The sequence below is a fragment of the Penicillium roqueforti genome (assembly GCF_015533775.1).
Source record: "Penicillium roqueforti strain LCP96 04111 chromosome Unknown scaffold_02, whole genome shotgun sequence".
Classification (NCBI taxonomy): Eukaryota; Fungi; Ascomycota; class Eurotiomycetes; order Eurotiales; family Aspergillaceae; genus Penicillium; species Penicillium roqueforti.
Genome location: NW_024067566.1, coordinates 1,660,228 through 1,674,717, shown reverse-complemented (window position 1 = coordinate 1,674,717; position 14,490 = coordinate 1,660,228). Strand labels below are relative to the sequence as shown.

General features: G+C 49.9%; 6 protein-coding genes across 6 annotated transcripts; 3 read left to right on the top strand and 3 right to left on the bottom strand.

Moving 5' to 3' along the window:
* Window positions 1–746: 746 nt before the first annotated feature.
* On the bottom strand, window positions 747–3,162 carry LCP9604111_2105 (uncharacterized protein; the record flags this gene model as incomplete). Its single annotated transcript, XM_039069546.1, has 2 exons — window positions 747–2,795; window positions 2,902–3,162. 2 exons carry the CDS (start codon window positions 3,160–3,162, stop codon window positions 747–749), a joined length of 2,310 nt encoding a protein of 769 aa, XP_038932232.1.
* Window positions 3,163–3,992: 830 nt separating this feature from the next.
* LCP9604111_2104 (uncharacterized protein) lies at window positions 3,993–4,672 on the top strand (the record flags this gene model as incomplete). Its single annotated transcript, XM_039069545.1, has 2 exons — window positions 3,993–4,119; window positions 4,176–4,672. 2 exons carry the CDS (start codon window positions 3,993–3,995, stop codon window positions 4,670–4,672), a joined length of 624 nt encoding a protein of 207 aa, XP_038932231.1.
* A 120-nt stretch (window positions 4,673–4,792) lies between these two features.
* Window positions 4,793–7,970, bottom strand: LCP9604111_2103 (exocyst subunit SEC5; the record flags this gene model as incomplete). Its single annotated transcript, XM_039069544.1, has 2 exons — window positions 4,793–5,557; window positions 5,610–7,970. 2 exons carry the CDS (start codon window positions 7,968–7,970, stop codon window positions 4,793–4,795), a joined length of 3,126 nt encoding a protein of 1,041 aa, XP_038932230.1.
* A 339-nt stretch (window positions 7,971–8,309) lies between these two features.
* LCP9604111_2102 (isocitrate dehydrogenase (NAD(+)) IDH2) lies at window positions 8,310–9,851 on the top strand (the record flags this gene model as incomplete). The annotated part of the gene is made up of 6 exons (XM_039069543.1): window positions 8,310–8,396; window positions 8,470–8,535; window positions 8,670–8,756; window positions 8,808–8,930; window positions 9,002–9,721; window positions 9,780–9,851. 6 exons carry the CDS (start codon window positions 8,310–8,312, stop codon window positions 9,849–9,851), a joined length of 1,155 nt encoding a protein of 384 aa, XP_038932229.1.
* Window positions 9,852–10,163: 312 nt separating this feature from the next.
* LCP9604111_2101 (EAF7 family protein) lies at window positions 10,164–11,213 on the bottom strand (the record flags this gene model as incomplete). Its single annotated transcript, XM_039069542.1, has 4 exons — window positions 10,164–10,483; window positions 10,548–10,749; window positions 10,813–10,958; window positions 11,018–11,213. 4 exons carry the CDS (start codon window positions 11,211–11,213, stop codon window positions 10,164–10,166), a joined length of 864 nt encoding a protein of 287 aa, XP_038932228.1.
* Window positions 11,214–11,400: 187 nt separating this feature from the next.
* On the top strand, window positions 11,401–14,317 carry LCP9604111_2100 (tubulin gamma complex associated family protein; the record flags this gene model as incomplete). Its single annotated transcript, XM_039069541.1, has 2 exons — window positions 11,401–11,518; window positions 11,574–14,317. 2 exons carry the CDS (start codon window positions 11,401–11,403, stop codon window positions 14,315–14,317), a joined length of 2,862 nt encoding a protein of 953 aa, XP_038932227.1.
* Window positions 14,318–14,490: the final 173 nt, after the last annotated feature.

The window sequence follows — 14,490 nt, the reverse complement described above, 5'->3', positions numbered from 1 at the left end:
CTTTTCTTAGACTCAAAGGAATCGTAATACATCATGTCGGCTGGGTCGAGATCACTTGGTCTTCTTCCTGGGTGGCTTGACACTTGTCATTTTGGATAATTTAGTTGCTGTATCTAGCGCTGTAGATATAAATTGCAGGAACTCAAACTCGCCTTCTCTGACATTTCACAATATCTTACTTCTTCTGTATTCCATCAATGAATATTCTTTCATCTGAAAACTTCTATATATATATCCTATTGGCAGACACGAAAGTCAAAATCGCGCAGCGACGCAGTGCACTAGCGAGATATATGTAATCAATACTAAAAATCACCAACTTAACCATCTAACAGATAAACTTAAGTGTCAAGGCCAAAAGCAGAAAGAGAATAAGATACCAAAATAGAAAAGGGTATAGTCAACGACCCATGCATGCACCCGGGCTCCCTAATATATCCATGAAGCACAGGCAATGAAAGCAGATCAACTGGACTTCGAAGTGGCAAAGAAAATAAATACACACATCGCTCGGGCATGAATCAAGGTGAATAAAGATACTCGGAACTATGATGTGAGTTAGTATAAACAGGGGATCGGCTGCAAACCAGTGCGCCTACTGCCATGCTGTTCCTTGAGGGGTGGTATAGACAGGAAACGAGGTGATATGTCAAGTCGAGGTCAAGATATACGTGGGAGATAGATGGTGTTATTGTTATACGGAATGGCGGGGTCAAATTTCTTGGAGGATATAGCGCTGGGTTCGTTCAGCGAGGATGGTGGCTGTGGGTAGGAGATGGTCGATCATAAAGGCCCAATTTGCGTGGATGTCGTTCATCTACTGTGGACTCCGACCTGTGCACATCGAGGCCTCGGAGTCTTTTGGCAAGAAGGCTCTCGCCAGATTCTGGGACGATCGGATTCGAGATACGAGCATGACGTTCGTAAGACTTGTCGCCTCCGGTGAGCTCGTTGTACCGAGACACACTATGCGAGGGAGCATCATTTTCAGGGCCACCTGTAACATCCACGGGTCTTGGCGCATCTAGCTGTGAGGGGAACCCGCTTGATACATGTGGGTGTAGACGAGGGGTCGCTCCCTGGCCCACACTCAGTCTGCGAGACGCTTGTTCAGTTCCCAGGCGCGTATTTGCGCTCGCAGTGCTCGAGATGGAAGACTCTCGGGAGGGCTTGTACGGGCTGTATCGAGGCTCAGGATTTTGGATCTCATTCCGTAGTTTCTCCTTGCCGTCCGGAACGCGGTTTGCAAATACCACGCGAATAGTCGAATGTAGATAAAAGCGACCGCGCGCGGGACAACAGATGTTTAGATGAATGAGGTATCGTAACGTGGGTTTGTCCTGAGGGTCTTCTGTGGGATTCAAGGAAGCTTCAGGGCGATCGGTCCCATAATTTTTCCGTGCACTGAGCGGCATATCGATAATCGGACCTGCCGAATAGCTGCGTTGCCGAATGAAGGTCTTTGTGCCTGGTTCCATATCACCGAGGTCGTATGGAACTAGGAAAAGCTTTACCGCGGTTTTGTGCGGGTTTTTGATTATGATTTGTAGTTGACCTTGTTGCGGAATGCGGTAAGACCCCCCCGGGGGACATTTAGGCGATTCTGACCTGCGATTCTTCTTTTCTCGGTGGCGTCGTGATTCAGCACATGCAGGGGTATCATTTGCTCCACCTGTGGCGGGAATGCCTTCTAGGGGTTCCGTCAGACTTGGATGTCGCCTGCGACGTCTAGTCGGATTGGAATTTCCTTTTAGTAGGGAATTTTCCAGGTCAATCTGTCCCACATAGGGACTTGGATTGTCATCTGAGATTGAGCGGCCGGACCCGGAGGTCGGATAACTGTAGAAGACAACCGGAAATGGCACTGTAACATGTGGCGGACATTTTAGATGACCTTTGCAATTCCCCTTGCCTAGGACACCAATCTGAGCCGTGAAATCTAGCGGCTTGGAAGGATTCATTGACATTCTCCCGCGTAATATCGATTCCTCGTAAGAGCCCACCATCGGCGCGTGATGGTTTGACGAGATGTCAGAGACGAAGGACGGCCGTCTTACTCGCGATGGTGGGATCTGCCCCCCGGGGGTCGGTGCAAGTTGAAGACTATACGATGAAGTCAATGACCGGCGAGGCAAAGATGTTTGATTTGTGAAGACATCATGCTGCCGTTTGGGTGGAGATGGACCGTTAGGGTTGAGAATTTGATTGCTTGGCAAGGAGAATTGGAGATTGCGGAAGGTCTCTGGTGGCAAAGTACGGCGGCGGTTTTTTCTGTCTAAATGTTCCAAAACGTCCACATGGTCAACACGGGACGAAAAGTCCAAGTCGGTGTTATTCGCTTGGTATACCAGAGGACTGGTAGGAGCTTTCAGAACATAACTTGACGAGAATGAGCCCACCGACGGTGCACCAGCGCGAGCATCCAGGATAACATCGGACTGAAGGTGTTCATTCGATGTACCTGTCTTTCGTAAACCGGAGGGCAACGCCTGTGCTCCGAACCAAGGAGTAGTGGGCGAGGAGCTCAAATGAGCAAATGGAGAAGCCAAGCTCCGGTCAGTAAAGGGAGACCGTGGAGCGTGTGAGTCATGAGAATCTGTGGCACCTTCCCTGAAATCACCGGAGTGTAACGCTGACCGAGGTCTCTGGATATCGGCCGGCGATCCCAGTTCCTCTGTCGCATTGACATGACGTTCTTCGTTGAGAGAGTGGCTTCCATACTCTCTTGCTGCTCTTTGGGACTGCTCCCGTGAAGTTTGAGATATAAATAAATCTTTGTTGTCCTTATCCGGGGACTGTTTGCATGTTAGCTTATGCATGTGTTGGACAAATAAAGAAAGCGGAATCACAACGAGCAGAGATTTGGAACAGTGCTAGGCATCCACGAAGAGATTCACATACCATATGTTGAAGTCTCCAAGGCGAAGATTCTTTGATACGGTGGATGAGCTCCTCCCGATCATTCGCCCACGACTTAGGCGGATTCAACGCCGTTGAATGCATAGAGTTGGTTGTCATTTCTGGAGCAGCTACCTCACCCTCAATGTGACTGAGATCATTTAGCTGGAGCTGCGAGGACCCTGTGGTCGGTTGTTCACCATTGCCATGGTCGGGCGACCATAGATAATGACGCCTCCGATCCGGATCTCGAAATAGGGGCATGGTGGTATGATAAGGGCAGACTATAAGACATAAAATACTAAATGTGACATTTCCGGAAGACACCCACGTAGCACTTTTTTGAAACCAAAGCCGAGCTGTGCCGTGGTGGGGGTTCCAAGTTGGATGCGGTGTACCAGGATGATTCGGGTATATGCTGTCGGTGGTTTTTACTGGTGGGAGAAGAAGATAACAGTTTATAGAGGAAAATACGTCACGCCATGGGCATGACTTTTGCTGCTGTCTCAAAGTATGAATGCCCAGTTTGAACCTCACAGGTTGATAGGCGAAGAAAGTATTGAGCAGGTCGTGTGCTTTGTGTCGTTGAATGGGGTGGACACCCGCCGTGGATCTCGGAGATCCGGCCTGCGAACGTCATGTGATGGACCAGTGACGTTGTGTTGCAGTGATTGGATAGGGAGCCTTCAGGAGTCATATTGAATGTTGTATATTTGTATTATTTCGGTCTCAATAAGGAAATCAAGGCCCGATGCCTGGGCTATGGGAGATGTTGGGGAGAAATAGAGAGAAAAAAGTAAATAATGCGTAGACTAGCTCAATAGAATCACTGATAATGTCGAACATGTTGTAGAGCTTGTAGATGGTATTGCTAATGATATTGCTAATGCTAATTACCTACAATCTCGATCTTTTAGCCCCAAAACCGAGAAGACAAAGGTGCTGTATATTGTTCAAAAGTTCATACTTCCTTGCTAGTGGCCGAGACCGATGTTCCGTGCGGAGATCGCCACATTTTTTTTTTCCTTCTCCGAAAGTCTTCGATTCTCAACACACGTTAAGACAAAACAAATTTGCTTTGCTTGAATATCAGCATGGCACCGAAACGCACCCACGATGGAGATGCTGCCCCAGTATCAAAGGGCGAGCCCGCGATCAAGAAGCGCAAGGGCTTTAGCGTTGGACCTGCAAACCTCCCAGATGGCACATATCGTCGCAAGAGTGAGCACGCCCGAAAGCCATGTCTTGAATGAGACTAACCACACGATAAAAAACAGCCCAAAAGATCAAAAATGACTTGATTCACAAGGCCAAAGTGAAGAAGGCCTATGCCAAGATCAAAGCCCAAGAACTCGCCATCGCGCCTAGGAAATCCGTGTACGATACCACCGAGGGGGACGAAGTCGAAACTGGCAAGGACAAGGAAGAGGCTGGCGAAGAGGCAACAACTCTGGAACTTCACCCGGATCGCATAGCCATGTTGAACGAGCCCGAGGGGGAGCGAGCACCTGCACCTAAACCAGAATGGCGTCCACGAGGCGAGGGCAAACAAAGGGAGCGCCGGCAAAAGCCCTCTGCATTCACAAGGGAGTTGGAGTTTGCGGAGAAGAGGAGGAAAGCCGAGGAAGCACGACAGAAGGAACGCGAGGCGAAACAAAACGAGCGTGGGGCCCTGCTACGCGCGAAGCGGCCGGACCAGTTTGGGAAGAGGAGATTAGGCAGAGAGAGCACCGCGTTGCTTAGTCGCGTGCAGCGGATGGTTGGTCAGAATTAGAGAGGAAAGGCACGAACTACACATGCATGGTGTGGACTATGTTTCCATGATACCCGGTTGGATATGAAATAAAAGTTTTTATTCAGATTACGATTCTTGAATAGTACTGTCTTGCTAGACCTAGTAGTATGTCCCGGCCGCAGTGGGAGGCTTGGAGGTCCCTCCGCTATTTGCACCTCCACCGCTTCTCGGCTTTTTGAAGCAAGCAAACTGCCCCTTCGTCCGATCCCTGAGCCGTTTTAGGATAACTCGCATTTCTCCTAGTTCGGCCTTCAGTTTTGTGCGGGCTTCATTTGTGGTACGACAATCCAGCTCGACGTAGATCTGACTTTGTACATCTGATGCCTCGTCGGTTATGTACGAGCTAAGAGTCTGTGCAATGAACTCGGTGTCCAAGGTAGCTTGCATCAAAGCTGGGAGTGAGAAGGATGGCCGAGCACGGAAGGCATCCAGCAGTGATGAAGAAATTTGAGAAAGCAGGTGTGTCAACACAGTGACTAGGAGCGAGGAAGGTGAGCTTGACGCAGCGCGACTAGCGCCCGGTGACACAGTGGACGGAATAGTTGTGGAGATCTCTGTATGGACCAGCACCATGATCAGCAGGGCGTTGTAGACATATGGGCGGACTTGCTCCGGCCTATCTACAGACGGCTCCCAATCTGGAGATGCAATGCCAGCGGTAATTGTTTTGTGTAATAAGACAGTAGTCGGGGTGATATATGATTGGAATAGCCTGTCTTCAATCTGGCTCAGCACGTCCCGAACGGTCTTGGCCTCTTCCGACAGCTTGACCGAGAAGGATGACTCAAAGTTCGAGATAAGCTGTGGGACATAGTCGGCCTGCAGAGCCTTCAGATTTGAGAGTGTGAGAAGGATTCGAACATTCTGTTCTGTGGTCAGTTATGCAGGTATCACATCAGATTGGACCGATACTTACGCGATTCCAAGAATCGACCGAATCAGCCGAGAGAACCGACAATGCAGCGTCAGTCGCTTGGCTTGTCATTGCTGGTCGAGAAATAATCCATTCATTTTCTTCATCTACTGTTGTCAGGCGCTCTGCGTTTTCGACCAAGCCGCTTAATGATTTGTAAACACTCGATACGAACTGAGAGCGGACCATTTGAAGCAATTTCGCAGGCGGCTGAGTGACAACATCCACGGAACCCGGCTTTGCCATAGCTTCCGAGATGTAAAGAATCTTTTGCATGCCCACCAGGATAGCACTCTCAAAAGCCACAAAGAACCCAGGCATCTTAGTCAAATCACGCTTCTCTGAATCGCGTGTCCAGTCTTCCAGCATTTTGCAGACCTCCGCATCTTTGCTCCAGGCAGCACACGCCACACGTGCACATCGTTCCCGGGCAATACTGACAAGGGTCTTGAGGAGGTCATATGTTTTTCCAGAGCCGCCAATCGGCCTTAGGTCTGCCATTTCGCTCGCAGCGGTGCCCACAATGATGAGGAATTTACTCAAATAGTGCACTCCACTCAGGGAATTAGAAAATGGTGGCCAGAATGCAAAACTCTCCCAGTGCTCTCCAAGCTTTGGCGGAGGATATGGTAGGTTCCTCGGGTCCAACTTGAAGCGGGACTCTGTCGGAGTAATACCCCTCGACTCTGGAGTTGATGGACTTGCTGGAACTGGCGAGAAGAGTACGGAGATATCTTCGGTTGGGGGTTCCGTGAAAAGGGTCACGACGTTTTCTCGAATAATATTGACCAACACGTCAATACCCTGCTCTAACTGCTTAATATTGTCGTTGGAAAGATGGTGGTGTTTGCGACTCTCCCCTTCAAAACCGACAGGCAAAAGCCGTTGTCGATTGCCATCAATGAATGATTGTGCGACTTCCCAGAAATCCAAGACCTCGCCCAGCAAGCCACTTTGCGAGGACAGAAGTCGAGTTAGGAACGTTTGTATGCATTCCCACAGCTCAATGACTTGATCCGTATCTAGGATCGCTGGTAATTCTACCGCACCATCACGAGGTGCCAGGCGGAGATAGGATGCTGTCGCCTGCGAAGTTGGTCTCTCTCCACCAGCAAGTCTTCTTCTTAAAATTTCGATTTCGACCTTGCATCGATCACTGAATCCGGTGATCTTTGTCTTCAGGAATTCGTAACGACTCTGGAGCCATTTCCAGATAGGGTTTTCCTCGACACCCAATTCCAACAGGGCCCCGATTAATTCCATGTGTTCTTCCACAGGCCCTGAGGCGGTGCTTGTAGTTGATGTAGTGGGGGCATCGGCAAGACGTCTCCAGAGATCACGCTTAAAACCATGGATTTGTTGGTCAACGTCCATCACCATCCGGCCCATAGCCAGAATGGTATGTGTCTCGGAGTCGTTTAGTTGCCGACGGGAACTGGACGCCTGCTCCGCGATATTCTTAGCCTGGTTGGCGAGTGTCCTTGCTTTCGTGTACTGCTCAAAGACAGCATCATAATCACGTTGTTTGATGGACTTGGCCAAGTGGCTTCCAATTTCATAGACATCGCGGTGCTTCTCCATAGTCTCCACCACCGACTTCAGAACCTTCTCTCGTTCCCGACCCCCAAGAGCCGGTCCCCAAACCTCTTCGGCCTTGACAGAGGCCTCAACTAGCGGACCTCTAATACCCTTCATGCCGAACTCACTCTCCTTGACAAGAGCGGTCTTCTTAGCAACAACCACGGGGGCGAGAGATGTGCTCCATTGCTGACCTGAATAGCTCCGGAAATGCCCTGACCTGCGAGGACTTAGGCTTGGTTCTTTATCAACGCCCTGGTTTCTCATCTCGGTGTAGACGCTATCGATAGTTGCCTTGGCACGGACGAAACGCTCAAAGTTGGCTTCCACCAGTACCTTCAGCGATGCCGACTTCTGGTCGATGGAATGCGATAGGTTATCCAGGCCGCTTATAAGGGATTCAATGGAGGCCGAGTGATGAGCCTGTGATAGGAATAGTGCTGGCGAGAATGATGTCGATGACAGCAGGAACCGTGATTTGCCTTCTTCCTCCAATGGCACTCCTCGCTGCTTAAGAATCCGGAGAACGCTGTCGCTTGTACCCAAGGGATCGGGCTCGTCTTCCCGTGCATTGTCTCTCCCCTCCTTCCCTCTTCGTGAACCAAAGTTGCTTCTCCAATCACTGGTACTGCGTTCAAGAGCTATGTATCGGGACTTGCGTGGACGAGAGTCTGCTCGCTGAACTGGCTGTTCTTCTGGCTCATCGTCTGCATCTAAAGATGCCGGCCATTCCTCGGGGAACTCGGAGGGTAGGTTGTAGTGGCTTGCGACGTCGAGGTCAGCCATGATTGCCCGGTGGGTGAAGCGCAGGAGTCAGGACTAATTGAAATACGAAAAAGAACCAGGGGCTATGCCTTTCTGCAGGTGACCAAGATCTGATATCCTCTGATAGCAGAACCCTAATCAACAGCTGAGACCCTATAGCTGGTCGTCAAGAGTGGACACCAGCACCAGGTAAAAGAGTGGACTCGGGCCGGAGGGGAAATGAAACAACCAATGCGGTCTGAGAGCCGGTCGGATCGGTACGGCGCCGAGAGATTTCATTCCTTCCCAACTTCTCCTTCCTTCATTCTTTCTCACCACCTCTTTAACTTCTACCCAAGAAACTAAAGGGAATATATCAAGATGATTGCCACCAGAAACTTCTCTGTCGCTCGCCAGTGCATGCGCTCGTCCCGCGTGACACCCCGATTTGCTGCTCCTATCGCGCAGGTACCAACCCCTCAGGACACTCAGTAGCTAACTATTCAGAGCTCAATTGACTAACTCTCGAGCTTTTGAATAGATTCGGTTCTACGCCAGCCCTGCACAGGAGGCTGTTGCCAAGTTTAAGGGTCAGAAAGGTCCTGATGTATGTTCCTTCCAACCGAGCCCGGTTATCCATCTATGCCGGTGCCAGCCGCGCAGCGCACAGCGACCATAATTCGAGAACATCACCACGTATATTCTCAACGGCAATGCTAATTGATCTGCTATTTCTAATAGGGCAAATACATTGTTACTCTGATTGAGGGTGACGGTATTGGTCCTGAGATCTCTCAGTCCATTAAGGACATCTTCGAGGCTGCCAAGGTATGAGCATGTTAACTCTCTAACGTGATCGAAATACTAAGTCAATAACAGGCCCCCATCAAGTGGGAATCCGTTGATGTCACCCCCATCTTGAAGGATGGCAAGACCGCCATTCCCGACGAAGCCGTCGCTAGTGTGCGCCGTAACTACGTCGCCCTCAAGGGTCCTCTCGCTGTATGTTCTAGCTTCCAATTTCCCATATATATCTTGCATCTGGATTATGATACTAACCTTTGCCTTTCTAGACCCCCGTTGGCAAGGGTCACATCTCTCTGAACTTGACTCTCCGCCGTACTTTCAACCTGTTCGCCAATCTGCGTCCTTGCCGCTCCATTGCTGGCTACAAGACCCCATACGACAACGTCGACACCGTTCTCATCCGTGAGAACACCGAGGGTGAATACTCCGGTATTGAGCACGTTGTCGTCGACGGTGTCGTGCAGAGCATCAAGCTCATCACCCGCGAGGCTTCCGAGCGTGTCCTCCGTTTTGCCTTCCAGTACGCGCAGTCCATCAACAAGAAGAAGGTCCGCGTTGTCCACAAGGCCACCATCATGAAGATGTCCGACGGTCTGTTCCTCAACACCGCTCGTGAGATCGCTAAGGAATTCCCCGACATCGAGTTCGACGCTGAGCTGCTGGACAACACATGCCTGCGTATCGTCACTGACCCTACCCCCTACAACGACAAGGTCCTCGTTATGCCCAACCTGTACGGTGACATTTTGTCCGACATGTGCGCCGGTCTGATCGGTGGTCTCGGTCTCACCCCCTCCGGTAACATTGGTGACGAGTGCTCCATCTTCGAGGCCGTCCACGGCTCCGCCCCCGATATTGCCGGCAAGGGCCTCGCCAACCCCACTGCTATGCTTCTGAGCAGTGTCATGATGCTGCAGCACATGGGTCTCTCCGACCACGCTAACCGCATCCAGAAGGCTATCTTCGACACTCTCGCCGAGGGCAAGGTGAGTTTTTGCATTTATTCCTACAGATACCGCGCATTACTGACCCCATGACCTTTAGACCCTCACCGGTGACCTTGGAGGTAAGGCCAAGACCCAGGAGTATGCTGGGGCTATCATCAAGCGCCTGTAAACCACGCGCTGCGGACACTCCTTGTACTATGACACACTGATCTATTCCCTTTGTACCGTTCGAACAACATTAGACCTATAGCGATCGAAATATACCGAGTTTTGGTTTACCTGGAGGCCTGATTCCCGAAAAACCTCGAATTTCCTTTGATAATATCTTGGTAGATCTATATCGTAGATTGATCGGTTCTGCTACTATAGCAATAGGGTACAAGATGCCTACTTGGCCACACACATCTATAAAGCAAAAGAAAACGCCATCCAAACACCATTGGTATCAAAGGACAAAACCCACATCGAAAACTCGGCCATGTTAACGCCGTCGGGCAGTCCTGCGTGTCGCAGTGCCAGTCGAAGGCCTATTATCTTTGGCTTTGGAACGAGATGTCTGCGCTCGGGTACTCCGTGAACCACCTTTTTCGCCCTCACCCTCATCTTCTTCGCTATTCCCATCCTCGCCTTCCTCGTCATCCTCATCATTCGCACCAGTGTCTTCTGCCGAATCACCCCCTTCATCTGATATTTTGCCTTGACTCCCTGGGCCTATTTCCACCTGCAGCCGAGTTGAGCGCGTTCCACGCGTGGAGGGACGTGGTTTGCGGTTTCGAGACGGGACAGGAGAAGATCGTGGTTCTGTGCCGGGCAAGAAGTCAGTTTATGGGTTGTAGCCCATGCTGTAGATAATGTCACTCCTTACCATCTGTATCTGCGACTGTGCTTCCTCGTCGCGATCCGCCTGCACGACTGGCGCGACTGGTGACAGGAGACAGGGACTCTTCCATCGCAAGCCGCCTGTCAAACATCATGTCGCCGTACTCGTCATACGGGAGCTCAAATGCACAATACATCTCACTCGACCCTTTATCGTCTTCGTTCACATCGGTGATCGCCGAATCTTCCTGTAAAGATATCTCTAATCAGCAAAATGAACCAGCGCGAACAAGCCATCATTCGCCGCTTACCCGTTCGTCAAGAGCTTCCAAATTGTATAATGAGCCTAGCTTCTTCCAGATCCCTGGAATCCGCATATGTTCCGCCGTAGAGGGCGCGTATCCTTGGCTCTTTAAGTAATCCGAGATTGCGAGCATGCGAAAATGCTTGTGTATGCCTATGGGCCCGGTCCGTTAGCTGCGCTGTCGACTCAACAGAGGTGAGAATTAAACTCACCGACTGGCTTCCATTTTATGATCGCTTTGAGTAGAGCAGTTTCTTGCTCATCTGTCCAGGGATCTGTGATGAGGTCGTAGTCCGTGTCTGACTTGCCGGCGCTGTCGCTTGACGGGGTGTTTGCGCTTGACTCCGCCACGGTATCTTCTTGCGGTGTAGGCGAGTGCGCGCGCTTGGTCTTCTTTTTTGGAGGCATTGTAGCTTCGATGCAATATCCGAGGATCACAGGAAGTAGGAATGACTGAATTGTAGTGGGATAGGTGGTATTGAGCTTCGAGCAGGCACTTTCTGTTATCGGTCTGTGCACGGCGATAACCATCTCCGTCGCGGGACCTAGGACTTTCACGCGTCAAACATCTTGCTCATCTGAGCATGGTCTCACTATGGACTATGATCATGAGCTGGATCCTTTCTCGAGTGAAAGCCTCTGGAGACTCTCCAAATTCAGCATAGAAGCTCTGCAGCCATTGGGATCGTTACCATGGAACACTACTCTAAGTGGTAAGTCTCAACCGCAGATACTTTAGGGCCTTCAATAACACTCATTTATTTATAGGTGATACTACATCTTGTTTTGAGATATACCCACAGCCTGAAGACAAGATCGACCCTGTATGGAAGCTGGATCTCTTTCCAACCGGCTTGGAGAAACCAGAATCAGTTACCGACTCGAGCATCAATCCCTCCATAGACAGCGAGTCTGACACAACATGTGATTCTTTAAGAGACATATCAGGCGACAACAACGATATCTGGTCTTTGGATTTACTTCAGGAAGAACCTGGTCAAATACCCCCGCAGAAATCGTGGGAGAGGTATCAACATAAGTCTTTCCAAGAGCCTGTGTCAGCCTATTTTAGCGAATCTGGAGCACAGGGCTTCGATGCAGCCTTGGTACAACGAAACATGGTAAAGAAAGACGGTGCGCCTACTCGAATTGTTCGAACAGATGTGTTCATTCGATCACTACTTCGTCTTGGGCTTGGCTGGAGCTCTGCATTCTTTCGCTACGATCAACGAACCAACCAATTTGAAAGATGTTTGAAGGATAATATCCGAGTCTCTGGTATTAGCCTGATGGCCTTGGAAAATGTGATCGAAAATGTGGTACAATGCGGTACCAACATGCAGCGCCTGCGGTTATTTGCCCAAGACCCGCCAGCCAACTACAGAGAACTTTCTACGTTTTTCACATTAACTAGCACGGTTGAGATAATAATCTTTAACCTGGAACAACAGATCTCCGATCATTCAAAAAATATTGCTTCACTTCTACAAATAAAGGCACTATTTCACCGCTGCGGGGACGTGGTAGGCGTCCTGGCAGCTATTGTTGGCGCTGCACAAAGGGCTGTCTCGGACGCACAAGTCATATCAATTGTCGTGGAACGTGCAGCTTTTTTTGCCCAGAAGTTTGGCTGGATCGAGAACCTTGTGCATGAGATTGTGATTCGAGTGACTCAGCCATGGTTCGGATTCATCGAGACTTGGATTGGGCTTAGATCCGAAGACGCAGCTCTCAAAGAATATATGACAAACGACAAAAGCTTCGTCCGACTGGAAACTTATGACCGTGGCAAGTTCAAGACTGGGCCAGCGCGAATTGACTATATCTACCAAGCGGAGCACATGCCGTCTTTCATCCCGGCCGACCAAGCCCGTTCTATCTTTGAGTGTGGGCGAAGTCTTCAACTATTGAAACGATCCCATCCTCGTCATCCTATCGCACGGCGCGATGTTCTCTCACGAATCGGTGGTCTCCATCTGCATTGTGCGACCACCTGGGCTGGCATTGAGCAAATTCAAACAAAAGCCCAGGAATACGAGTCAAGACTCCGCGCTGAGATCAAGAAATATCATCAGGGGGATGCAGGCTTGCAGGATTCATCATCAAATGTGGTCACCCAGACCGTCGATCAAACTGCCAACACAGAGGTTACAACGACAGCCTTTCAACTCTTCGATATCGACGATGAAAAAAATGATTCAGGACCAGTGACGGATTACAAGGCTCTTTCGAAAGATGGCCTCAAGCGACTGCTCGATAAAGCCCGGGGATTTGAAGCCGAAGATACCAATGAAAGAAGCTATCTTGGTCCTGAGTTGACATATGGCCTCCATTTATCCCTTGCTCCCATTCTTTCGTCACAGGCACTTCTCATCGACTACTCTTGCCTGCACCTTCTCTTCAAAGAGCATCGAATTCGCCATCATCTGAACATGCAATGGCGTTTCCAGTTGCTGGGAGAGGGCTCGTTTGTCGCTCGTCTTTCTAATTCACTGTTCGACCCGGAAATGGAAAGTGGAGAGCGAAGGGCTGGAAAAGTGCGCAGTGGTGTCGACACCGGTCTACGCCTCGGCAGTCGTGACACATGGCCGCCAGCTAGTTCAGAGTTGCGACTCGTCTTAATTGGTCTGCTCGGAGATTGTTACTTTGGTGGCACAAATACAGAAGATGACGAAAAAACGCACGCCCAGAAGGACAAGGAATTGCCTGGTGGCCTGAGCTTCGGAATTCGAGAATTGACAGACGAAGAAATTGAAGGATGTAAAAATCCGAATGCAATAGAGGCTTTGGACTTCCTTCGTCTGCAGTACACACCACCAGAAGTTCTTGAATCTCTCATTACTGCTCGCTCTTTGAATAAGTATGATTGTCTGTTCAAGCATTTGCTCCGGTTAATCCGCATGGCTTCTGCCGTTAAACGACTTATCCGGGATTCTACTGCCCGAGGATCTCTATCAGGAGACACACACAATGTGTACCAGAAGTTCAGAATGGATGCCCAGCACTTTGTGCTAGCGGTAAGTGATTACTGCTTCCATATTGGAATTGGGTCCATCTGGCAGCGCTTTCAAGACACACTTACCAAAATCGAGCACTGCCTCAACCGCGGTGACATCGACGGTACGATTGAAGCGGCTCACTCGGTACCACGACTTCGCGACTATCACGAAGATATCCTTGACCAGATGTTGTTCGCATTATTCCTCAGTAAGCGCCATGCGCAGGCTGCCAAACTGCTCGAGTCAATTTTCGGCACTATTCTCAGTTTCGGCCTTCTCTCAAGGGCAGATGGAATTGGGATGCGCAACGAAAGCGAAGGGGCTGTTCTCCACCTGTATCAGTCTTTCAGAAAACAGACCTCCGCCTTTGTCAATTACCTTCGCAGCATGGAGTCCGGAAAAGCCACTTCGAAATCAATGGCTAAATCAGGGGAATTCTTCTCTTCGCGGACAGACCCAACCAGCGTTTTTGAGCATCTACGAGTGAGATTAGACGTCAAGAACTATTATTGATTGAAGGAAGCAATTCGTCCACATTCGGAATGTGTAAAGAGCAACCTACTGGAGCTTAGTTGGTACTTTTATCACCCGATTTATCTGTACTGCTTGGACATGTTACAACTCATGATTGACGACTTTCCTTCAAAATTCATTTCGTGTCTATGCAAATGAAAGCCCAGTGTCTC